This window comes from Dendropsophus ebraccatus, chromosome 3 (assembly GCF_027789765.1).
Source record: "Dendropsophus ebraccatus isolate aDenEbr1 chromosome 3, aDenEbr1.pat, whole genome shotgun sequence".
In the NCBI taxonomy this organism is placed as follows: Eukaryota; Metazoa; Chordata; class Amphibia; order Anura; family Hylidae; genus Dendropsophus; species Dendropsophus ebraccatus.
This window is the reverse complement of record NC_091456.1, coordinates 113226971-113253218: the sequence shown is the minus strand read 5'-3', so window position 1 is coordinate 113253218 and position 26248 is coordinate 113226971. Positions and strand designations below refer to the sequence as shown.

Here is a 26248-nt window from a genome sequence, read left to right as displayed (position 1 = left end):
CCTGGGGATAGCACTACTATACCCTGAGCACCAATCTGGCCCGTCTGCTCTGTTGATATTCATTAGGAGGGGTGCGCAAGCTAGAGGCAGATCGGTGCTTTGAGGAAGGCAGATTCACTTAACCTGCTGAAGACACGTATTGGTAGATGCGATTGCCAGAGGTTCTATAGGCTCTATTACAATTCCGTCCACTGCTACTTTAGCAGTCAGAGTGGAGATGAAGTGGCGATCAGCAGGTGTCTCAGCACTAGGGCCCCCACCGATATACAGACTTCTGACAAGTGGCTTTAAAGTGACTGTACCACCAGGCCCAGGCTGAAGCACTGGAGGTGGGCCGACCCACCCTTAGTGGGAAGAAACCCCAGCCCCTCCATGACGTGACTATTAGAATCAATGGAACCCTATCATAGAGGGGCTAGGGTTTCCTCCTACTAGGGCTGGGCGATATGGCAAAAAAAATAAAATCTTGATTTTTAAAAAATTTTGGACGATTCTCGATTTAAATCGCAATTTTTTTCTTTTTGCTAAATAAACAGAACATTTTTCTCCCTGCAGCGTCAGATACTATTTTAATGATGTTTGAGACAACTATATTGCTTTCCACTGTAACAGTGCTCCCCCTGTGCCCCTATGAAGTAGACAATCCCCCTCTGTGCCCCATATAAGTAGTTTTTCCAAATATGTGCCCTATGTACTCTGTGCCCCCATATAGTATATGAGATCTTCTTTGTTCCTCCATCTAGGTAGGGTGTAGTAGTGAAGGTATAGTGGATAAGAGGTGTAGTAGTAAAGGTATAGATGAGGAGTGTAGTAGTAGTACAGGAACAGATGAGGGGTGTAGTAGTAGTAGTACAGGTAAAGACAGGGGCGTAGCTAGGATTCATGGGGCCCCATAGCAAAAAACTGTATGGGGCCATATTATATATATACATATATACACAGTGATGTGGCAAAAAAAATTTCTCTTGTGGCCAGAGGCAGAATCCTGCATGCTGCCACAACAGTCATTGCCAATGTCTGCTTGTTCTGTCCATCCACTGTATTTAACTATAACAGCATATTAGGATCCTCATGGTTATATACATAGGTGCAGGAGAAGACTACCTTTTGCTTAACCCTTTATTTACTGCAGTATGTAAGTGAGCCAGTGTTCTCTTACATGCTGTAACACAAACAAAGGGTTAATGCAGAAGACAATTAGCTCTTTCCTGCTACTCCTGCACTGATAACCCCTGACTTGTGCAGGAGCTCAGAGGTCAGAGGTTATCAGAGAGCTAATTGTCTTGAGCTTATATTAACCCTTTGTTTGTGTTGCAGGATGTAAGAGAACATTGGGTCACTTACACTCTGCAGTACATAAGGGGTTAAGCAAAAGGACACAGGAGGCTCTTATCTTCCCTGGGCCCCCTCCCTCCACGGGCCCCATAGCAACCGCCTTCCCTGCCTCTATAGTAACTACGCCACTGGGTGTGAGGGGTGTAGTAGTAGTAGTACAGGTAAAGATGAGGGTCAGGGACATAGCTAAGAACATGGGGCCCCATGAAACCTTGGTGACTGGGGGGAGCATGGGGCAGACTGGGGGGGGCAAGTATGGGGCACACTGGGGGGGGAGAATGGGGCAGATCAGCGGGAGCATGGGGCAGGAGGGAACATACCTGGTGTACCCACTCTGCCCGGGCGCACACCACCGACACTTGCGCTCTCCTCCCGCCCGCACATATTCCCCGCAGCTGCCCCGCCCCCATAGCGGGATGAATATCACCTCCCGGCCGCACATGGAGGTCCCCGGAGGAGGCTGCAGATACTGAAGCATCGGGTGATACTGTCGCTGCAGTTACTGGAGCTGTACAGCAGCGACACTATCACCCGATGCTTCAGTATCTGCAGCCTCCTCCGGGGACCTCCATGTGCGGCCGGGAGGGAGCGCACGTATACGTCTGGCTATGGGGGCGGGTCAGCAGCGGTGACATAGGACGCTGCTGGGTGCTCTGCATAGGCTGCTGGGCGCTCTCGCTCCTCAGGCTGTTTCAGTAGCTGGAGGATGCGAGCAGCCCGCATCTAATGATTTTTTTAGAAGAATCGATTTTCGATTTTCCAAAAAAAAAATCAAATTGATTCTCAAATTCTGGGCCTCCAGTGCTTCAGCCTGGGCCTGGTGGTACAGTCACTTTAACACGTCAGAAGTTTGTAGAAATGACAAATACACTTTAAGGCCACTTTCATACAACGTAATACAGAGGCCGTTGTTGCAGATTGCAGCAACAGCCGTTGTTTATTTACCACGGCCACCTGCATTGTTTTCTACTGAATGACGGCTGCACTGTATACACTGTGTATACAGTGCGTCCGTGTTTCTGTGTGGCCGCACAGAAAACTGACATGTCTATTTTGTGTGGCCGCTATTCAATGAATAACGGCCACACAGAATAGACTGTGCACACAATGTTAAGTATGGCTCCCAGCCGCACTTCCCATTGAGTGCTATGCTTAATTGGAGCGCAGACACACCCGAATGCAGTATCCAGGGCTGTGGAGTCGGTAAGCCGCAGCTCCGACTCCAACTCAGACTCCTGAATTTTCTCAGGACCGACTCCAACTCCTGCTCCTTTATAAATGGGCAGTCATATACCAGGGGAGTTATTTATCACACTGGCTCAGCAGCTTCTCCCTAATGTCCTTCATGATCCTTGGGCGACTTCTGAGGGAATAAGGAAAGATATAAAGCAACTTCTCCTGTGTGTGCAGTGGATGTAGCCAGTCTCCAGCCTCCATGTCCTGAACTACTCACAACTAGACTAGATGGAGCAGGTGGTATTTTCCTGCTGACAATCTTCTATGTTTCTGACTAATTATTCACCATACACAATGAAACACTGCTAACAATGCCTGATACCTGTAATATAGAGGTCAGCCATAGTGATATACAGGCGGTCACACATAGTGATATACAGACGGTCACACATAGTGATCTAGAGGTCACACAGTGATATAAAAGGTCACTGTGGGGGCACGCAATAGCACGCACACAAACACTGCCTGCTGCAGCCATAGCACACACGCAGCCAACTGCAGCCATAGCACGCACACACATACACACAGCTGCAGCCATTGAACACTGAAGAAAAACACACAATATTCTCCAAGAGAGAAAACACCACACTGAGGGCAGAGGTTACTGCTACACTACTTATGTCTCCTCCTCCTCTATATTACACAGGATATCTTTGTATTACACTGCTGCTCATATACAGTCATCCAGCATCCAGGAAGAGAACAGCCCAGATCTCATCCTACACAATGGACTCTTCCAGCAAACTGCGAAATAGCGACTGACAACTTTTCCATGACCACCCTTATGTAATAGGGACAGTGTCCTATTAGAATATTGCTTATAATATATATTTAAGAGCAAAACTTGTAAAATTCATATCAAAATTCAATTCTACATTTTTTTAAAGATTTCTTTTTTTTTTTTAAAGCTGGAGTCGAAGTCGGTACATTTTTTTCCGACTCCAACTCCGACTCCAGCCAAAGCTAGCTCCGACTCCACAGCCCTGGCAGTATCGGCAGCGATGAACTTCACAGACAGAGGCCGTACTGTGACACGGCCATGTCACAGACAGTCACTGTCATACATTGTGTAAAAACTGGCATAAGTCTGCATATAAAAAAAAAACAACTAAATTCTAGAACAGAGAGTACAAGGGAAGTGGCTGATGAACAACTGACCGGATGGTTTTCACACCTCCGAGACTGTTTTAGGCTTCGTCCACATCTGTTTCGGAGGCTCCAGCACCGAATCCATTTTAATAACACGACAAAAAAATAAAAATCTCACTCACATGCAGTGTTTATTGGTCCGGTATGAAGTCATAAATTCTCTTATGGTCAGGTCTCTAAAATACAACCACAATCCCTGCACTTCCTGTAATATATATATATATATATATATATATATATATATATATATATATATATATATATATATATATATACTCTATAAAGCTTTTGGGAAGAATCACGTGCAGATAGCAATACAGCTACCAATCCTGCTAGAAGCCAAGAGAACCCAGAAGGAAGAGATCCGGCTGGCAGCCTCCATAAGATATGCAGAGCCGCAACAATGTACACAGTGCCCGGCTTCCCTGTCACAATGCACAGAAACCTCACCTGCTCCATTTCGGGCCTTTCCACCGCTAACACCGCCGGAGCCCCTTGCAGTGTGCCGGAAGAAGCAGTGCGGCCGCAGGCACGCCTCACTGAACGGGCACTCAATGCCACGGAAGTAACCGGTATTTTTCAACATCCTGGGCTCTCCGATATCCAGTCACCGGGACAACCACAACGCCGCCATACTAGGCAGTGAGGCAAGGGGCGGAGATGGGGGCGGTGCCTATCGAGGCCAGGGAATGCCGGGTGTAGAGTCACAAAGTGGGAGAGACCTAGCAGAGGCCAAGTAGAAGAGCTCCTCCTTGCTGCTCGGAGGAGCCTTGCGGCTAAGTCTGGTCGCCTCTACCTAAGACAAAGGGAGCGTCCACAGGGGTCCATGATATGTCAGCAGGGGTTTATAGGAGGGCGCACCAAATCCGAAGGGGCTGTACAAGATACCCCACAGCCATCACACATTCACCCTTCGCACAGTGCTTTTGTTTGGCGGTTTTTAGGCACAAAAAAGGCACAAAAATACACCAAGGTGACGCATACCGTTTTTTTTCATGCAGTTGCATTTTTTGAGTTGTTTTTAACTTTACATGTGAATGTTTTAGTCGTTAATCATTTAAAATCGCTCGGTGTAATAGTACCAGTGTGCCAGCATCCAGTGAAGAATGACTACCTTGGGGTGAGTATCAATAGGGCCCAGCACTGCACCCATGCCAGCAAGGAAGGGGGCACTTTACCCCGTTCCTTGCTGGGATGAGTACATTGTGACATCAATGTGGTCCCCATGAGGTTAAGTATAGCATGCATCCTCACTCAACCCCCTGGGGGCCACATTTTTGAGTCTGGCACACAAAAGGTTAAAGGGGTACTCCGGACTATGGGTATTTTTAGTGTATGGCCGTGGAGGGGTTGGATATAGACGCTGCTGGTCATTTACCTCCCCGGTTCCAGCACCAGGTCCCAGATCGCACCATACTGTTCTCCCATCCAGCTGCCGCTTCCTGGTCTGAGCCGCCATTCAGCGGCCGAGACGGGACCCTGCTACCTCCGCTGAATAGCTGAGCTGCCTTAAGACGTCACGTCTCAAGCTGCAGCTTAGACCAGTAAGCGGGACGGGAGAACAGGGCAGTGTGATCCGGGACTCGGTGCTAGAACAAGGGAGGTAAGTGACACTAAAAATACCCTTAGCCCAGAGTACCCCTTTAAGACCGAATGCCATGCATCCATACTTAACACCTTGTGTGGCAGACTGTAAGCAGCATCTGCCAAGATGCATACTGTAAGGATACGTTCACACGTCTATGGGAGTCTCGCACGGCTACTCTCTCCGTGCTGAAGAATATTCTTTAGCACGGAGAGAGGAGCCGTGCGAGACTCCCATAGACTGTCATTATGACAGGGAGGTTGGCAGCATTCTCCGCCACAGGATTCTGCCACTTTTGCTACCTGTGAACGTAGCCTTAGGTGCGGAACACCTGGCCTTTTTTGTGTTTTTTTTCCTTGTTTTTCAGATATTGGTATCCAGAGGATTGTGTCAGATTCTGTGGACTACGTCGATGACCAGCATTGTTTTTATCTATATATAACATGGTCAACAAGGGCTGTGGGTGGTGTTATTTTTTTAATAAAAGACTTTAATCTATTGTGTGGTGTTTTATTTTATTGCAGGATTAATAGTGGAAGCTGTCTAATAGATGGCATCCATTACTAAGTCAGGGCCTAGTGTTAGCCGGTATAAAATGGCTAACACTAACCCCCCATTATTACCCCAGTACCCACATCAGGGATACTGGGAAGAGCCATGTACTAAAGTCCTGGAGCGTCAAAATTGGTGCTCCTGGACTGGGAGGCAGCAGGCTGGTATTATTTGGCTGGGGAAGGACAAAAAAAAGGCCCTTCCCACCCTGGTACTACTAAGCTGCTGTTTGGGGTGCCCTACACATAGGATTCCCCAAATTTTCATAACCAGCCAGGCTTAAAAACCAAACAGCAGCAACCTGGTAGTACCAGGGTGGGAAGGGCCATTTTTAGGCCCTCCCCAGCCTAATAATACCAGCCTGCTACTGTCCAGGAGCGCCATTACTGGGGTAATATTAGAGGGGTTAGTGTTAGCCATTTTATAATGGGTAACACTAGGCCCTGAGTTAATAATGGGTGCCATCTATACTACTTCCACTACTAAGCCTGTAATAAAATAGAAAAACACGACATAATACAGAAAGGTCTTTTATTAAAAAAAATAACACCCCCCACACTCCGCATTGACCATTTTATTAAAAAAAAAAAACAACAATAACAACGCTGCTCATTGATGGAATCCGACATAATCCTCTGGATACCGATATCTGAAAAACACACAAAAAAAAGACCAGGAGCAGAACACCCATCAATATGACAGGTGTTCTGCAACTTACAGACAGTGGCGTTTGTTCATAGGCTATGGCGTTTTTAGTGGAGCAAAAGACTTCTATTGAAGTCTATGGGAGAAAAATGCCACAGTTTGCCGAAAAAAAAGCCAAACCGCCAGCCTGCTAAGCCGCAAAAATGCCAAGGAGGAGAAAAAAACAGCAAACGAAAAAAAATTTCCCTGTGTGCAAGGCAAATCATAAACTTCCATTGCAGGGGCTGACACAGACTGTATAGGGCCCCCGTGCAAAAAATGTGCCTGGCTGCCCCCAAGCCCCAATTGCCTCCCACCTTTACCACCTCGGGGCACCCCACAGCCCCCTGAACTACCTGCATCTGTGGTGGGGTCGCTCTTGCCCGGCCTCCAGAAGCTCTGTCAGGTCTTAGTGCCGCCAGTTCGGAGGAGGGGTGGTCCGGAGGAGAAATTCTGTGTGCTGCAGGGCTCGGGCTGCAGCAGCTTCCTGTGGGACCCGGTCACCCTGCAGTCACACACCTACTGCTGACCCTGTCTGCAGGGGGGTGCCAAGGACGTGCTGTCAGGAGTACCAGGGAGACAAGGGCCGCAGGACTTGCTACTGTGTCTGTCACCAGCCGCACGTCCAGGTTAGCGGTGAAATCCACCACTGATCCGAAAGTTCAGGTCTCCATGGATACCGGATACTCGAATTTTTGCATCAGCAGTGGATTTCACTGTTACTGTTTCGCTGTCTTCTGCTCTACTGGGGTACTCTTTTATACATTGCTGCGATTCCGTAGAAAAAAATAAAGATGCTATTCTTACCTCACCACGCTCCCTTGATGTTCTTTTGCTACATCTTTAAAGTGACACTGTCACCCCCTTTGTGCATTCTGACATCTCTACACAGGTGTAAAGGGTAAATTTAGCGTTTTTCATACCTTATTTCATATCATACGTCATGGTGTTTGTTCAAGTAAAAAGTCATCTTTTATTAACTGCAGATTGTATTAAGTGGGCGTGGCCTCGCGGGATCAGCGCCACTTAACCCCGCCCCCTTGACACCCATTGGTTGGCCAACGTAAAGGGGGTGGGGTCTAGACCTTTTAGCCAGCCTGTTCCAATGTCCAACGAGGGGGCGGGGCCAACTGTTATGTTGTGGGCGGGGCTAAGTGGTGCTAATGCCGCGAGGCCCCACCCACTTAACACAATCTGCAGTTGATAAAAGATGACTTTTTACTTGTACAAGCACCATGACATATGATATAAAATAAGGTATGAAAACCACTAAATTTACCCTTTACACCTGTGTAGAGATGTCAGAATGCAAAAAGGAGGCGACAGTGTCACTTTAAGTCCCTAGCTGAATGCTTCACCCATAACTTTTGAGATGGACTTGTCTCTGCAGTGGCAGCCTGCTCTGCTGTGGTGCCCTCCCATCTCAGTCATTGATTGGCTCCAGAGCTAATGTAGATAAGACAGATTCCACTGAGAGGTACACACCTCTCAATAAATCTGGTATGGGACATGGAAATGGGGATTTCGGTAAGAACGGTGTATAGAGACGACATAAACCTCACTCCCAAATTTGTTTATTGTGAGGCATCCCTCTCCCCTGTGTGTTGGCAGTGTGAGACCAGTGGCTTAAACCCATTAGATCAAGGTGTATATCCATCTGGGACACAGAATATGCCATAATTGTCCCCTAGATCCCACCTCTGGGACCTGCACCTTTCTTCAGATCAGAGCCCCCCCCCAAACCCTCCAGCCTGTTTACAGCCACCATATGTGGTCAGCAGCCTAAAAAAGCACAAGCACAATTTACATAACTCCCATTGCCTTTAATGGGAGTTGCGCAAATAGCTTAGGGTCCTTTTAGAGTAAAAGATTTGTGGGCCGCGGATCAGCGCTAGTTTGCAGTACCTTTACATGGAAGATGTGTGGTCAACAATAAATTTTTAAGTAGTACTAAAAACGGTACTAACTCACCTCTCCTGTGCCCCTTTAGTGACGAATTGCCACTGCGGAACTCCAACCAGGCTCCGGGATCTCCACCAGAGCCGACGTCAGGACCCGGCTGATGGACTGGCGGGACGCCGCTCCAGTCACCTATTGGCTGAGTGGCCTGTCTATAAGATAGGATGTCCCTGTTCCCCTGAATCGTGATGTCATCACAACTTGGGGGAAAATGCCTTCTGGCAGGGTCCCATGGCCAGTCAGTTGGCACATCGCGGGCACAGGGAAAGGTGAGCAATGCTTTATTGTTATGCCTCCTCTACCCCACGTCAAATCAAGTTTCTTTTATTGCACAGGTTCATCAGTGAACATGCATCGTTTTGATAAAGACCGGATCGGTCAAAACATTGCATGTTCACTGATATACCTGGATGTACAATAAAAGAAACTTGATCTTCATTCCTGGATGCTGTCGGACTTTCTCTCTACGGTTGGTTACATGAGTGTCAGTTTCTTGGATTATTGACCTGCTAGCGTGCATCCCCCATCCTATTGTCCCTGTGGACCCATTTACTATAGTGGTGTTGTTGGAACTTGCCTTGCTATGACTCTCTGACATGTCAAAAGTTTGGTCCGGGCCAGTGTGTTTAGACCTGTACCAATTGTGGGAAAGAGATAGAAGAGGACCGCGCTACAGCGCGCCGTCTCCCCACTATGTGTGAGTATTGCTCCATAGACTTACATTATAAGAGGGGAAAGGACCGAACTGAGCGAATATTTCTCCTGGCTTGTTCTCACAATCGGTAAACTCAGACCTAGAGCGATCAAAACTTTTGACGTGTCTCAATGACATGTCAAAAGTTATTTACAATGACAACCGTACGCCATGCGTCCACTAGGGAACTGCCACGATCCCGACAGCCATCTGCAACACGGGACCGCGGCTATTAGCGGGAGCGGCCAATTGCCGCTCCCGCTAATTAAGACCGTTAGATGCAGCTGTCAAACATGACAGCTGCATCTAAAAGTCTTCCCTGCAGCCTTCCCTGGGGTCTAGTGGCAGGATCCCCCAACCCTCCCCCCCCCAATGCGATTGCGGATCCCTTCAGCTCACCGGGCCGGGTGTCACGGCTGCGGCGGCGGCCCGTACTCCGGGCCGCCGCCACAACTTCCCTCTGCCTCATGCAGCCGCTGGGGTCCATGGACAGGGACCTGCCGCTGCTACTAGTTCGGCCCCGGGGGGCGCCTTTCCTCGCCCCGCTCCTGTCTCTGTCTGTCCCCGCCAGCGCGCGCATCCCCGCCTCCTAGGGCGCGCGCTCCTGCTGCCTCAGATTTAAAGGGCCAGTCCGCCCTTAATTGGTAGTTGCACCAACCACTCCCTATTTAATCCCAGCATGCCCCACCACAGGTGTTGGAGCCTCTACATGCTTCCCATAGCGTTTGGCCCAGCTCCCTGTTGTTCCTGACCTCAGTCCTTTTTCCTTGTTCCTGTCCGCTGTCCTTGTCCCTAGTCCCTGCCCGCTGCCTTCCTATTGTTCCTGAGTACTGTCCGCCACCTGCGATTATGCCTACAGACCTCTGCCTACACCATCTCCTGCCTACTGCTCCTGCCACGCCTCGCCTGCCGTCACTAGCAACCAAGCCAGGGGTAGTGACCTGGGGGTCGCTTGCTGCAGCAAGTCCATCCCGCCTTGCGGCAGCTCTGGTGAAAACCAGCGGCCCCTTGGACTCCGCTCCCTGGTGAGGTTAGTACCATCGCTAGTGACGGTTCAGTGGATCCACTACTCCAGGCGTTACAGTAGGCTCCAACCATGGATCCCGGCGAGGTGCCTGATATCCATGACGTAGCCAGAGTGGTCGCTCAACAGGCTCAACAGATCCAGCAACAGTCGCAGCAGATCCAGCAACTGACTGCCGCCTTACAGCAGCATACTACAGCTCAGCGCTCACCGCCTCCTGCAGCCTCTTCGAGACTTCGACTGGCTCTCCGGAGTAAATATGGAGGCGATCCCAAGTTGTGCAGGGGATTCCTGACTCAATGCACAACTGCATATTGAACTCTTAAGTAGTCAGTTTCCCACCGAGCGCTCTAAAGTGGCTTTCATCATCAGCCTATTGGAGGGTAGAGCTCTGGCCTGGGCCACGCCGCTGTGGGACCGAGATGATCTTGTTGCTGCCAATCTCTGAACCTTCCTGGCCGAGTTTCGCTCCATCTTTGAGGAACCTGCCCGTGCCTCTTCAGCTGAGACTGCTCTCCTCAACCTCTCTCAAGGGAGCTCCTCTGTTGGTGACTACGCCATCCAGTTCCGCACCCTGGCAGCTGAATTGGACTGGAATGAGGCCGCTCTAATAGCCACCTTCAAGAAGGGCCTGTCCAGTCGGTTGAAATACGTGCTCTCCGCCCGCGACCTCCCTACATCTCTGAACGATCTAATCCTACTGGCTACCAGAGTCGACAACCGATTTTCAGAGAGAGAGGAGGAGGTCCGGCAAGAACGGCGACTAAGCCTGCCCCGTCGCCATCACCGCCTGGCACCGGTTTTCCAGAATCCTGTTGCTCCAGTACCCCAGTCTACTCCTGAAGTTCTCATGCAAATAGAACGAGTTCGCCTGACCCCTCAGGAGAGAGCTTGCCGACTGGAGCTGAATCTCTGTCTCTATTGCGGTGGCTCTGATCACTTCCGGCAGAGATGTCCCCAACGTCCTCAGTGTCCGGGAAACGCTCGCACCTAGGTCCGGTAGGAGAGGCCTCCCTAGCTGTGAATGCCACCTCTCCAAGATTGTCTATGCTAGTATCCATCCAGACACCCTCAGGACAAACTCACCAGACTACTGCCTTCATCGACTCCGGGTCTGCAGGCAGTTTCATTGCAGCTACCTTGGTCCAAAGATGGCGGCTACCCGTGATCCAGCTAGGCCGATCCCTGTCTATCTCCTCGGTCACGGGCGAGACTCTTGCTGAAGCTGTGCACTACCAGACTGCACCTCTAGTCCTCCAGGTGGGCGCTTTACATCAGGAGATCTTCTTTTACGTCTTGCGCCATTCCTCTTCCGACATCCTGCTGGGTCTACCTTGGCTGCAACTACATACCCCTAAGCTAGACTGGAGAACCGGGGAGATTCTCAGTTGGGATCTGGACTGTCCTAACCGGTGTCTGAGGTCTCCTCAGCCCAAGTGCTCTATGATGTCACCTGATTCCGCTAAGCCTCTATCCGGCCTACCGGCGGGGTATCAAGACTTGGCTGACGTCTTCTCTGCCAAGGAGGCGGACTCTCTACCCCTCACCGGACGTACGATTGTCCTATAGACCTCCTTTCTGGAACTTCTCCTCCGCGTGGTCGGGTGTACCCTCTCTCCGTACCGGAGACTGAAGCTATGTCCTGCTACATCCGGGAGAACTTACTGAAGGGTTTCATCCGAAAATCCACGTCCCCTGCTGGCGCAGGATTCTTCTTTGTGCAGAAGAAGGACGGTTCTCTTCGCCCATGCATAGACTACCGGGGCCAAAATAAGGTGACTGTCAAGAACCGATATCCTCTTCCGCTGATCCCCGAACTATTCGACCGTCTCCGTGGAGCCAGGATCTTCTCCAAGTTGGATCTCAGGGGAGCGTACAATTTAATCCGTATTCGTGAAGGAGACGAATGGAAGACCGCTTTTAACACCAGAGATGGGCACTACGAATACCTGGTCATGCCATTCGGCCTATGCAATGCCCCAGCGGTCTTCCAGGAATTCGTCAACGATATATTCTGTGACCTCCTCTGTGTCTGCGTCATCGTCTATCTTGACGACATTCTGGTCTTCTCCCCTGACCAGCAGACTCACGTGACACAAGTACGTCAGGTCCTACGAAGACTACGGGCCAATCATTTGTTCGCCAAGCTGGAGAAGTGCGTTTTCCATCAGCGCAGCCTTCCGTTTCTTGGCTATATTGTCTCCGATCGGGGTCTCCAGATGGATCCAGCCAAACTCTCTCTCAGCTGTTCTCCAGTGGCCACGTCCTGTGGGACTCAGAGCTATCCAACCCCTCCTAGGATTTGCCAACTACTATCGGCAGTTCATCCCACATTTCTCTACCCTGGTCGCACCCATCGTGGCTCTCACAAAGAAGAAGGCGGATCCCAGGCATTGGCCACCTGAGGCCGAGCAAGCCTTCACTAGCCTAAAGTCTGCCTTTGCTTCTGCTCCTGCTCTAGTCCGCCCGGATGCCACCAAGCCGTTTTTACTTGAAGTCGACGCATCTTCAGTGGGCGCTGGAGCCGTCCTCTCGCAAAAGGACGCATCAGGCAAGACCAGAACCTGTGGGTTCTTCTCAAAGACTTTCTCCCCTGCCGAGAGGAACTATACTATTGGTGACCGAGAACTCTTGGCGATTAGGTTGGCACTGGAGGAATGGCGTCATCTCCTAGAGGGGGCTAGGCATCCGGTCAATATCTAAACGGACCACAAGAATCTTCTTTACCTCCAGTCGGCCCAACTTCTCAATCCCCGGCAGGCCAGGTGGTCGCTTTTCTTTTCACGTTTCAATTTCGTTATCCATTTCCGTCCGGCTGAGAAGAACGTGAAAGCCGATGCTCTCTCCCGAGCATCTGACGTCATGGGACAAGAGGACTCTCCTCGCCACATTATACCTCCCGATCGCCTAGTGCCAGTCGCCACATCTACTTTACAAAGATTGCCTCCCGGAAAGACCTATGTGCGCCCTGCTCTTCGTAGACGGATTCTGGTGGCCGGGCATCAGGGAGTTCAAAAGACCGGGCAACTGATCTCTCGCCACTATTGGTGGCCCAGCCTACTCCAAGATGTCAAGGACTTTGTGGCATCCTGTACCATCTGTGCCAGGAACAAGTCCTCTCGTCTAAGACCTGCCGGCCTACTTCAGCCCTTGCCAGTCCCAGACCGTCCCTGGTGCCATATAGGCATGGACTTTGTCACAGACTTGCCTCCATCTGCGGGTAACACTGTCATTTGGGTTGTTACTGACCACTTTTCCAAAATGTCCCACTTCATGGCGCTTCCTGGACTACCAGCCGCTCCTCGCCTGGCCCAGTTGTTCTTTCAGCATATCTTCCGCCTACATGGTCTTCCTCTTCATATTGTGTCAGACAGAGGCTCACAATTCGTCTCCAGATTCTGGTGTGCTCTCTGTTCTTAACTCCAAGTGAAGCTGGACTTCTCGTCAGCCTACCATCCCCAGACCAACGGGCAAGTGAAAAGGGTCAATCAAGTCCTTGGCAGTTACCTACGACACTTCGTCTCTGCTCGCCAGGACAACTGGTCCAGTCTACTTCCATGGGCAGAGTTCTCCTACAACCATCTGGACTTGAGTTCCACAGGCAACTCACCCTTCTATGTGGTCTATGGGCGTCACCCTCGTCCTCCTCTACCTCTCTCTCCACCCTCTGAGGTCCCAGCCGTGGAGGAATTGTTGTCTGACCTGCAGTCGATCTGGGAAAAGACTCGACAATCTTTGCTCAAGGCATCTGACCGCATGAAGGACCAGGCGGATAAGAGAAGAAGACCTGCCACAAATTTTCTCCCAGGTGACAAAGTCTGGCTCTCGGCCAAATATGTCCGACTCAAGATTCCCAGCTACAAGTTGGGTCCTCGATTCCTCGGTCCTTTCTCGGTGCTAAAACGCATCAACCCTGTCACCTACAAACTCCGCCTACCCCCTACTATGCGGATCCCGAACGCCTTCCATGTTTCCCTCTTAAAGCCAGTGGTCCTCAACCGATTCTCCAATAAGTCTTCGTTCACTGCTCCTCAAGCCGTCTCTGACGACGTCTACATTGTTAAAGACATTCTGGTCATGAAAACAGTCGGAGGAAGACGGTTCTTCCTAGTGGACTGGAGAGGATTTGGTCCTGAGGAGAGGTCCTGGGAACCCGAGGCTAACATCCTGGACCAAGATCTCATCAAGAGGTTCCTGCAGGCAAGAAAGAGGGGGAGGCCAAAGGGGGGGGTACTGTTACGGCTGCGGCGGCATCCCGTGCTCCGGGCCACCTCCGCAACTTCCCTCTGCCTCATGCAGCCGCCGGGGTCCATGTACAGGGACCTGGCGCTGCTACTAGTTCGGCCCCGGGGGGCGTCTTACCTCGCCCCGCTCCTGTCTCCGTCTGTCCCGGCCGGCGCGCGCGTCCCCCCCTCCTAGGGCGCGCGCGCGCGCCGGCTGCCTCAGATTTAAAGGGCCAGTCCGCCCTTAATTGGTAGTTGCACCAACCACTCCCTATTTAATCCCAGCATGCCCCACCACAGGTGTTGGAGCCTCTACATGCTTCTCATAGCGTTTGGCCCAGCTCCCTGTTGTTCCTGACCTCAGTCCTTGTTCCTTGTTCCTGTCCGCTGTCCTTGTCCCTAGTACCTGCCCGCTGCCTTCCTATTGTTCCTGAGTACTGTCCGCCACCTGCGATAACGCCTACAGACCTCTGCCTGCACTCTCCTGCCTACTGCTCCTGCCACGCCTCACCTGCCGTCACTAGCAACCAAGCCAGGGGTAGCGACCTGGGGGTCGCCTGCCGCAGCAAGTCCATCCCGCCTTGCAGCGGGCTCTGGTGAAAACCAGCGGCCCCTTAGACTCCGCTCCCTGGTGAGGTTAGTGCCATCGCTAGTGACGGTTCAGTGGATCCACAACTCCAGGCGTTACACCGGGCCTCAGCGTTGGAATGACGCTGATCCCGGCTCGGTATTCTATTGCAATGGTCTGCAGCAGGCAATGCAATAGAGCACCGATCTCGGTGCTGCCGCGATCCCCCTCTGCCACGTCATAACTGTGCTTAGCCGCGATTGGCTGAGCATAACTGTGCCAGCCAATCGCGGCTGAGCACAGTTATGACGGAGGGCCAGCATGAGGGGCGGCAGGAGCCGGGCGGCCGGCCTTCTGCAGACTACATCATTGTCAGAAGAAATGCGGACGGGGGTCAACACGAATCATGTATGTATAATGCACTACACTTCTGTGTCCATGGGCGGGGTCGGGGAACACGGGGAAGGGGGCCATTTACATACATAACATACATTACAAAGTTGTATAACTTTGTAATGTGTGTTATTTTGTGAATAATTTCTTAGTGCCGCACTACCCCTTTAAGAGGTTAAGTCGAGATGCAATGTCTACATAGTTCTGGGAGGTACACAAACCGTGTAGGCCATTTGCGCAACTCCCATCAAAGTCACTGGCAGTTATGTCATTTTCTTATCTCACCGGATTCATTCAAATCAAGAAAATGCCCAATCTGATGCCAGTTTTTACACCCAGACCGCGTTGGGCCAGGCAGGACTCTTTTGGGTGTGATGCGGGGCATCCCTCTGTATGTAAGATCAGTGTCTTTGAAAGAACACCAGTTATTCAAACATGAAAATGTCTCCGTCTGCAACTTTGATATCATATTTTACTCCCAGAACCCTTTTGGGCCTGGCTGGACTGAGTTAGATGTGGGGCATGTGTTGGCAGTGAGATCAGTGGGCCACCATACCATTTGTATGCCACCTACTGGGTGCTTGTGGTTGCTTTCTGCTGCAGTCCCCTTATGGCACTTCTCAAAGTTATAATTCCTGTAGGTTTTTATAAAAAAAAAAAAAAAAGGTTACAAAAGAAAGACCCTGTGAGTAAAAAAGCAGTGACTGAGATCCCAACTTCAGCATTCCTTGACCCCAGCAATCCCATGGGGTGAGGTACACTGCTGCCAGCTATTAGACTGTGTAATGTCATACTAAATATGTCACTGAAAACGTATCTGCCTCGCTGGCTCTACAGAATATAAGGGAAACTAGATATAAAATAAACTGCTACAAATACTGCACGATCGAGAAACTACAAAACTGTAGTTCAGGCCGCAGCCACAAGATGGCCGTCGTTCTTTCAGTTTGGGCAGCGAAGCTCGGCGCTGGTTCATAGACGCCATTTTGAGAAGTTGTTACTAACCAGTCACAGCTAGCGCTATGCCGTACCACGTGATTCTGACGTTGTGGGGGCGGTGCCCTCTGAGAAGACGACGCAGGCGGTGCTGTTAGTGTTGTCGTCACTAATAAGGTCTGGCGGTGCTGTGGGACGAGGCGGAAGTCATTGATATTCGTCCCTCGGTGGAGCTGAGCTGCGATATGTCGGAGTATGAGTGTGCTCAGAAAGGGGCCCTGCGGCTCAAGGGGGTCGGAGAGCTCAGTGCGGGCAAAAAGTAAGTGACGCCTTCTACGAGCGACCTGCCTGCTGCCTGGACGCGTCATTCTCCAGAGAGGTGTGAATAGTGGCAGATGCTTCCTGTCTGTAATCTACCGGCTACTATGCAGTAATAGTTATGTCAGAACTGAGGGATTGCTGATATAATGCGTTTCCGTGCTGGGAAGCTAGATGTCTAGTAACAGGCAGCCACAGCAAATCCTGGCGAGGATTCTCTGCCCTGAAACTCCATAACTCATTCAAGGATTCAGCCTTTTGTGGGTCACAATGAGGCCAGGTTCACACCTCTGATTAGTGGCATGTGTATGTCCACATCTTGTTGGAACGGTGTGCCAGTGTATACTTTCAGGCTCTACTGGCCCTGATGTACTATAGTATTCTGTCATCTCCCCAGCAAGCGGCTCAGTCCGTCAGTAATTGATTATGAATATTGATGGGCTGCGCCGATGGCTGGGGTTTGCTCTGATAGGCGGGCTATCCATCACCCGGGCATTACCCCCACCCCTAAATCGTGATGTCATCACTACTCTGGGAAAAATGTTTTTGGGGGAGGGGGAGGTGACGGAGGCACAGGGAGAGGTACGACATCAATCATGCTCATTTTCTCCCCTGCCGCTTAAAAACTATTTCTTTTGGCTAGAGTCCTCCTTTAAAGTGACTGTACCACCAGGCCCAGGCTGAAGCACTGGAGGCGGGCCGACCCACCTTAGTGGGAGGAAACCCCAGCCCCTCTATGATAGGGTTCCATTGATTCTAATGGAGTCGCGTCATGGAGGGGCTGGAGTTTCTTCCCACTAAGGGTATGTGTTTTTTTATTTATTAGGGATTTATAATGGGGGAATGAGGAATGTGTATATTTAACCCCCTAAGGACTCATGATGTACTGGTACGTCACTGAAACCTGTCACTTAAGGACCCGTGAGGTACCAATACACCCTGAAGGTCTCTATGAAGAAAGCTGCTACATAGCTACTGTCAGCTGCCAGGTCTTCAACGTTAAATGATGCCCCCACCCCCCAAATCAAATGTACTGTCAGCTGCTTTTAATACACTGTCTGTCCTGTGGTCTGTCAGGCGGGTGATGCAGTTATTGTCTTTAAAAACAACTTTTAAATTTGCAGCCCTGTGTTAAATTGGCGTGGCCTAGAGTACCCATGCCTTAGGCCTGTGACACCTCTCAGTCTCTCCTCTTAATTTCTTTTTCCTAATCATCACTTGTCTGAACATTGCACATGGGCCTTAATGATCCAGACAGGTGATGAAGAATAGGGGAAATCCTTCTAGTGGCATTCCTAATGATGAAAAGGGCAGGGAGGAGGGATGGAGAGGCGGAGCAAACCTAGGGCTCAGACACTGGCCACGCCAGTTTGAAAAAGGGCTGCGAGTTGCTTTTTAGGACAGTAACTGCATCGCCTGTTGAAAGGATCCCAGGACATTGTGGGTACAGAGTCACTTTAATGACTACCTTTAGTGCCACGATCACGGCATTTAAAGGGAATGTGTCATCAGAAAATGACTTATTGTTTAAATGTTTTTATGTTAAAAATATTTTTTAAGAATTTGTGATTTTTTTTTTTTTTTTTTCTAATTTCCATTTTTCTATCTATATTATAAAATAATCCTGAGATCTTCTAGATGTCATTCTCACCACTGGTGTTGAGAATTCCTAGTCTGTAGTGACAAAAGGAGGCTGCTCTAAAGTGATCTGTACAGTATTGCAGCGACATGGATTGCAGCATCATTACAAGCCAATATCAGCTTTACAATTAGATAGCATAATTACAAGCCAATTGCTTGCATGACTCTGAGGAGTGACCAAGGGAGACGAAATCCCTCTGTACTCCCAATCTACGGGGTTAACTGAGCAGAGAGGGGTGGCAGACGCCTCCTGCTGTTGGATTTCTATTGGGGACAAAGAGGGGAGTGAGAGAGTCGATGACAAACCAACATGTCATAATGCAGAAATAGCCCACATTCCGTGACAAGCAGGCTTGTCGTTTTGCGGAAAGGGGTTAAAGTGTGGTAACTAACAAAAATAATTGATGTAAATTGCAAACATGCTTTTACATTCCCTGTTTTAGATTTTAAACATTATAACTACAATGACGCTTTAAAACAAATCTAAGTAAAAAGTATCTTTGTTCTGCCATTTGCTGGGAAAAAAAACAAAGTTTTTATTCATTGACAGTGGTATCAAAGAGGTGGGGCTTAGGGTCCTATTCCACGGGCCGAGGAGGGCCCGATCAACGATGTAAACGAGCGTCGATCTGCTAGATCGCCGCTCGTTTACTGGGCCTATTCTACGGCCCGATCGTTGAGCGAGGGCTGCAAGGACATTGTTACCGATGTCCTTGCAGCAGCAGTAATACATTACCTGCAGGTCTTCTCCGCGCTGTCTTCATCCCAGGGTCCCGCGCGCTCTATCTTCTGAATGGCCGGTCAGCTGACAGGCCACACTCAGCCAATCACAATCCGCGGCGGTGCCGGCCTGTGATTGGCTGAGCGCTCCGTCAGCTGACCAGCCATTCAGAAGATAGACAGCGCGGAGAATCCTGGACAGGTTATGTATGATGATGCTGCTGCTGTCAAATCGCCTGCCGCCCGCCGCGCACCGCTATTCAATTGTAGCGATGCGCGGTGGGGGAATGATGATTTTAGGTCTGGCCCTAAATGAACGATCAGCCGATGACACAATAATCGTCCGAATCGGGCCAAATGGAGCCGATCCGGCCGATTATCGTTACGGTGGAATAGGGCCCTTAGGCTAGCAATAGGATAGATGTATGTTTATCCCAGGCGTGTTTAAATTCTGTTTTTGTAGACTTACCAACCACATCTGCTGGAAGTTTGTTCCAAGTATCTACTACTCTTACAGTAAAGTTACATTTTTTTACATTGCTTCTGATCAGCACAACTAACCTCTCACTGTGTCCTCTTGTTCCTGAGTTCACGAACCTTATTTAGTCCTTTAACATATTAAAAGGATTATGTCTATCCTTTCACATTCAGATTTCCTGTCTTACAGATTCAAATCCTTAAAGGGGTTATCCAGCGCTACAAAAACATGGCCACTTTCCCCTACTGTTGTCTCCAGTTTGGGTGGGGTTTTGAAACTCTGTTCCATTGAAGTAAATGGAGCTTAATTGCAAACCACACCTGAACTGGAGACAACAGTAGGGGGGAAAAGTGGCCATGTTTTTGTAGCGCTGGATAACCCCTTTAAGTCTTTTCTGATATGTTTTATGCTTCACACTCTCCCCCATTTTTGTAGGTCGCCTTTGGAACCATTAATTCTTTATTAATATCCTTTTAGGTGAGGTTTCCAGAATTAGACACAGTATTCCAGATGTGGTCTCGTGAGAGCTCTATACAGGGGGATCACAACCTCCTTCTTCCTATTGGTTATTCCTCTAGCTATATAGCCCAGCATACAATGTGCTTTCCCTACCTCCTGGTTGCACTGGAGTATTAATACTTCATTTTGAGGCAGAAATCAGCTCAAAATAAAGCTGCTAAAGCATTCTCTTACTATACTTGGTGTTCTGTTCTTGTAGGGGGTACATAGAAGAAAATGTTGTTGTTCCGGCGTGCACTGCAGGGAGAAAGTCCGAAACTAGTCATGGACCTCTGCCTGTCGGCGCACACTGCAAAGATGATTAACAGGCAAAGAGTTGGGACTAGTTACGGGCCATCTCCGCCCAAATGACTAGTTCCCTTCTCTCTTTTTGCAGCACATGCAGGAATAAAAAAAACCCCATCTTGCTCCTATATAACATTGAGGAGCATGGTACACCAAGCATGGTAAGAGAATGATTTATGTTAACAGAATTATATGTATTAAAAGTAATTGTTTACTTTAACATCTCTAGTGGGTTTTTTTTTTTTTTTTCTTTTGCTCATTTCTCACATACATTGTCTAGTTGCCTTTAATAGGGCACTTGTTTTTAGTACTGCCCACTGAACACTCGCTCTCAATGTTTTATACCCGTTTTCTTAAAATCCATTTAGCATTGCACTTAGTCAGTTTGTAAGTCAAACCATAATCACTGGTGGTCACTGGGACCTAAATTTTTTTCCACACTGACTTCAGATTCCCGATCTCCACTAGTAAATACTAAATCTAGAATGTTCTCTCCTCTGGTTGGTGACCTCACAAGCTGTTTTGGTATTGAGTAGGGATTGTCCGAACCCTCCGAGGTTCGGGTTCGTATGAACCCGAACGCTCGGCAGCAGATTCCTGCTGTCTGCCCGTTCTGTGCAGCGGGTGGATGCAGCGGGAGGACCGCCTGGAAAACTGGGATACAGCCTATGGCTATAGCTGTATCCCAGTTTTCCAGGCGGTCCTCCTGCTGGATCCGCCTGCTCCACGGAGCGGGCAGACAGCGGGAATCATTACTGAGAGTTCAGGTTCGTACGAACCCGAACCAAACTCTGTTCGGACCATCCCTAGTATTGAGGCTCATGGTACTAAATTATGTGTCGCTATCGAAGTCACAATTGTGGTATTGTGACTAACTTACCTGATTTAATGTGTTAGTATCTGTCTATATATTAGATGTCCAGAGGTTATAATTATGGTATACAGTATAATGGTGGTGGTTGGGGTTTTCCCCTTCCTCCTCCCTTTTCATCTATAATTGTTATCTAACCATGTTGTGTTTTAGAAAGAAAAAGAAGGGTAAAGATGATAAGATGATGCAGCAGATTATGACCAACAAGAAACATGAAGAGGAAAAGAAGAAACCTACTTTAGATAAAAGAACACCAGCACAAATTGCATTTGAAAAGATGCAGGAGAAAAGAGTAAGTAAATGGAGATTGAACTTTGTTTTTTTGCTGTATAGGAGCATGAAGTAGTGGTGAAAACTGGAATTAAGAATTTCAGTTGGTTATGTACCCTTAGGGTACAAACACACACACCGTATACGCAGCGAATTTACTGCTGCGATACGCAGCAAATATGCAGCAGATTAGCTCTAAATAACTGAACACAGCATCAAGTCTTCACCATCAAATCTGCTGCGTATCTGCTGCATATACGGTGTGTGTGTTTGTACCCTTAAGCCCATGTATTCTGATTTTGCTTCTACTTGTGAATATCTGATTACAGGATCATTCTGAGCATATGATTAATGTGATTAAAGGGAACCAATCACCTAAAAAATCATTATGAAGGCAATAATCTGTGCTAATACACCCCCTAACACACTTTCCACACATATATCTGTAACATCTGCCCCTGCCCCATACACCCAAAAATCATACTTTGATGTTGTACCCGCCGTTTGCTAATTCCAGTAAGGTTGTCATGTGGGCGTTTGTTCAGGCAAAGTAGTCATAGGTTTGGCTGTAATCACGCTTCTATGGGCGTCATTCACATTAGGGTTAAAATCATTTATTCAGGGAAGGAGCTGACTGTATGAGAGGCCAATGCTAGATCACACATGCACAGTACAGTGGGGATAGGGAGCCGCTGTATCTCAGTTACACAGTCCCAGCCCCGCCCCCAGGATGATGATGCAGTGAATGACTCCCATAGAGGTGTGATTACAGCCAAACCCAGCCCCACAAGGCCGTGACTACTTGGCCTGAACACCCACATGACTACATTGCTGGAATTAGCATACGGCAGGGACAAGACCAAGTATGATTTTGGGGTGTATGGGACAGGGGCAGATGTTACAGACATGTGTGGAAAGTGTATTAGCACAGATTATTGCCTTCATATTGATTTTTTTTTTTTAGGTGATTGGTTCCCTTTAAAGTTGTGTAGGATGTAAAAGAATGACATTTATTTTTTCTTTTAGCAAATGGAAAGAATTTTAAAGAAAGCTTCTAAAACACACAAACAAAGAGTTGAGGTGCGTAACATGTTAAGGTACCTGCGTATATAATTTTATAAAAAAAATTACTTTTTGAATTAAACCATTAGAAACTAAAATTTTGGTTTTGTGAAACACTGAATGCTTGGCATTCGATTCTGGGTGGCCTATGGCTGTTCCAACTTCTCAAGCCACTGGCAGTCAAATACTGTAGTTTACATTTGTAAAAACTATGAACAATAAACTTGTGAAGCAATGCTTCCTTTATGCGCGGAATGTTCCACCACACGTCAGCTGACGTCAATTTTTGGGGCCGATTCTGCTAGAGAAATCCCATAGAAGTCATTGGGTCTTTGGATTTTTGCTCACATGACACTCAATTCTGGGCCTATTCCACCAGAGCAAAAGAAGAGGAAATTTCAAACAGAAAACTTTTCTCTTCAATTCCTCGCCTATTCCTCAGTGTGGACATACCCTAACTGTAGTTACTGGAAAAACATCTTCTATTCTGGCACGCAAGGCAAGGGGAGAGCCATGAACTAGTCATCTGGACAGTGACCGGGCGGTCGCTAATCACGGCTCTCTGCCTGTCCGCGCGCTTTGCATGTGTAATTGACCGAGAGACCAGTTAGTAGCCTTTGTGCCTGTCAATCACCCCTGCACAGGGCGCTAATAGGAAGTAAGCCATAATCACGGCCCTGGACACCACCCAGATGACTAGCTTATGGCTCTTCCCCTACTTTGCACGCCGGAATAAAATGTTTTTCCAGCAACTACATTTATCGATTTAGACCCCACAGATACGATAGCGGGGCTGTGTAGGAGCTCTATTTGCTGCAGCTGGGAGCCATACCAGATTGTTTCCCATTAAGAGCCATCAAATAGTACACAGTATAAAAAATTATAGATGTGGCTAAAAGTTTGATTTAAGACAATGGTTACTTATACTGCAATTTAATAAAATTAAGTATGTTAATTACATAAAAATCTTGTTCATATAGTTTTGCAGCAAATCTGCTGCATTACTCTGTAATGTTACAGTCTATGACCCTATGTTCTTGCAGCAGATTTTGATTTCAAATGAAATCCATGATTTCGAATGAAAGCCATGTTTAACTAATTATCTGGCGCTAAAAATAATAAACAGCAAATGCTTACCTGCTCCTGCCTCTATTAAGCACATATACACCTGAGAACCACGACCATTTATACACTATTCAAATGCAAGATATTCCCTCAGGAAATGCTACACCTACAGTGAGTATCTGTGCCCTGAAGAAATTATCACAAATTTACTACCAAACGTAGAAAAATATGAAAATCTTTATTAACTACTATCACAACAAAACAACATAAAAACAAGACTTTCATTACTACAGCATAAATGCATGTGATAAAGTACAACAAAATATCATGCTATCAGTATGCTGATCATAGACCATATTGTTTATAAAGATGCACAAAAGCTAGTGTAGTGGGATCAGACCTGGTGTCCCAGAATAATGGCCTCTACCCCACACTCTCATGCCGTTCTGCTCCTGCTTTGTCAGAGAGTAATGAAGAGGGGGCCCAGGGGGCCCTATTAGCTATATAAAGACCCCTGGGCCCCCTACTCATTTCTCATACTGATACAATGTTATTTGTTGCACTTGCACGTTATCATGTGCATTTATGCTGTAAACTTGTAAATCTGTAATGTTGCAATAGCACTTTATATTGACAGGATCAGACCCAGTAACATGGCCTCCTGCCTCCCCATGTCTTGTTGTGATAGTATTTAATAAAGATTTTCATATTTTCCTGCTTTTGACAGTAATTGTGATAATTTCTTTTGGCCATAGATATTCATTGTAGGTGTAGCTGCTCCTTGTTCAGTCTGTGGGTCCCTGCTCAGTGATTGCTCACTCAGCTAGTGGGCTGCAGCGGGATCGCTCGGAGATTGGCGGAGCTGGATGTCAGTGAGCAGGGACCTGGAGACTGAAGCAGGAGTGCCAGCAGATAAGCATTTGCTGTTTATTATTTTTACTGTCAGCTAATTAGTTAAATATGACTTATTGCAGCAGAATAAAAATCTGAGGTGGGGGGGGGGGGAGCGTATGAAGGCATGCATGCTAGTTCTCTGGTGCCTAGTTTTGTTTTTTGTTTTTTTTGCCCCACTTCTCACAGACTATTAACATTTATGTTACATTCTTTGTTTTCTTTTTTTGCTTTCCAGGATTTTAATCGACATTTGGACACTCTTACTGAACATTATGATATTCCTAAAGTCAGCTGGACCAAATAATAATAATTTCATGGACATAAAAATCACATGGGAAACTACTGCTTTCACATGTGAAACTCCTTTTTTTTTCTTTCTTATCCCCCCCCCCCTCCATTTTAAACCGCTGTGTAAATAAACTTTGTAAACTACTCAACCTCCTAAATGTTCTATTGGAATTCCTTTTATTGTTGGCTCTGTTAAAATCTGCCTTGTGGCTTCATTTCATTAAGGAAGCTATGGTGCTGGCTTCCCAACTGTGCTTGCCAGAAGTTGCTGAAAGGGTTTTTTTCAAAAAAAATGTAGGGGTTTAACACTATGCCTCCTTGTGCATTAACACAATAAAAGCCAGCATACTTGCTTCACCCACTTCCCAGATGCTGTACAGCTGTCATATATTCTGGGCGCTGCTTCTGTGATGACGTCCGGCTCCTCATTTGTCAAAATAAGTAAGAGCAACACTGTAGTGGCAACCAGCACCTATGACAGATGCAGCACTGAGGTTAATGGGTAGGTTGAGTATGCAGGTTGGGGTTTTTTTTAATGCACAGGTATCAGATTCATTATTAAAGTTTTCTGGTAAACCTCTTTAACCTTGTAACAGGATCCATTGTGTTTTTTTGTTCTGTTTTGTTTTTATCTTTGCTATTTTTTTCTGTAAAGTTTAATGATAATGAAAATCAAAGATTTTGATTGGTTTGGTGACAAAAAAGGTCATGGTTCAGATAAACCATTTTGTTAAAGTAAGGCACATTTTTTAACGCATTTTTGTGCTTGGATGTATAAGTTGGGGTCCTTCCAGCAGAAAAACAGAAACCACCCAAGAAAAGACAAAATTACATTTTATTTATTTCCTTTCTTTTTGCCCTATGATAGCACCCCATGGAGAGCGTCCATTCCCTTCTCTCAAGATGAAACAGCTGCTTAGAACTTTAGCATAAAAGGGCAGGACCATTCTCAATCAAAGTCCAAGCAGGTTTGTCTAAAGGCAAAGGCTGGAAGGGGCAAGGTAGAGTCAAGGTCTTTCTTACAGTGAAAGAAAAGTGACTGCATTTTACCCTGAGTGGGAAAAGAAGTGTGTAGGTGAAGGATTCAATAAAGTTTTGGTTTGAAGCTAAAAATGTTGTCTCCCCCCCCATCATTTTATCACATATCTTTGCGGAGATCCATAGAAGCAATTTGCACTGGAAGTGGAGGTTCAGCCACTTCTCCAGAAGAGGGTCTTGGTTCCAGTCCTAAATGCGGTAGTGGGGTTGGGTTACTACTCAACCCTGTTCTTGGTAAGAGCCCAATGGGACATTTCACATAATAAATTATTTTTTAATTCAAAATATTCTATGTTTCCAATATCATAAGGCCAGCAAACATAGATAACCATTACTGCCACATTACAAATTGTCACACATTATAAATCATATCCATTGAGACAGATCCCTAGAACACCCCATTCTAAAGTTATAACCATAATCATTAATATGCCTACCACCTCTTAGCCACCCTTATACTA

At 47.7% G+C, this 26248-nt stretch overlaps 2 protein-coding genes across 4 annotated transcripts in view; one reads left to right on the top strand and one right to left on the bottom strand.

The window, feature by feature from the left end:
* The window catches only part of REXO1 (RNA exonuclease 1 homolog), a 92729-nt gene extending 76112 nt beyond the window's left edge, over positions 1 to 16617 (bottom strand). The window contains exon 1 of one of the 3 annotated variants that reach the window (XM_069962527.1): positions 16408 to 16617. Coding sequence is in view for 1 of the 3 variants with exons in the window: in XM_069962525.1 (XP_069818626.1) it covers positions 4171 to 4306 (136 nt within the window). In the remaining 2 variants the exon portion in view is untranslated. Of the gene's footprint in view, positions 1 to 4170; positions 4493 to 16407 lie in introns of those variants that run through there. The other 2 variants (XM_069962525.1, XM_069962526.1) reach the window with 2 other exon arrangements.
* FAM32A (family with sequence similarity 32 member A) lies at positions 16441 to 24907 on the top strand. Its single transcript, XM_069962528.1, has 4 exons — positions 16441 to 16657; positions 21324 to 21462; positions 22467 to 22520; positions 24697 to 24907. Exons 1-4 carry the CDS (start codon positions 16584 to 16586, stop codon positions 24763 to 24765), a joined length of 336 nt encoding a protein of 111 aa, XP_069818629.1. The 5' UTR covers positions 16441 to 16583; the 3' UTR covers positions 24766 to 24907.
* Positions 24908 to 26248: the final 1341 nt, after the last annotated feature.

What these genes read in the sequence shown, in the direction of transcription:
- FAM32A (XM_069962528.1), top strand. Translation starts at nt 16,584, where the DNA reads ATGTCGGAGTATGAGTGTGCTCAGAAAGGGGCCCTGCGGCTCAAGGGG. An exon ending in GAGCTCAGTGCGGGCAAAAA is followed by an intron (nt 16,658 to 21,323) that starts GTAAGTGACGCC and finishes GTTGTGTTTTAG; the next exon opens with AAAGAAAAAGAAGGGTAAAG. An exon ending in CACACAAACAAAGAGTTGAG is followed by an intron (nt 22,521 to 24,696) that starts GTGCGTAACATG and finishes TTTGCTTTCCAG; the next exon opens with GATTTTAATCGACATTTGGA.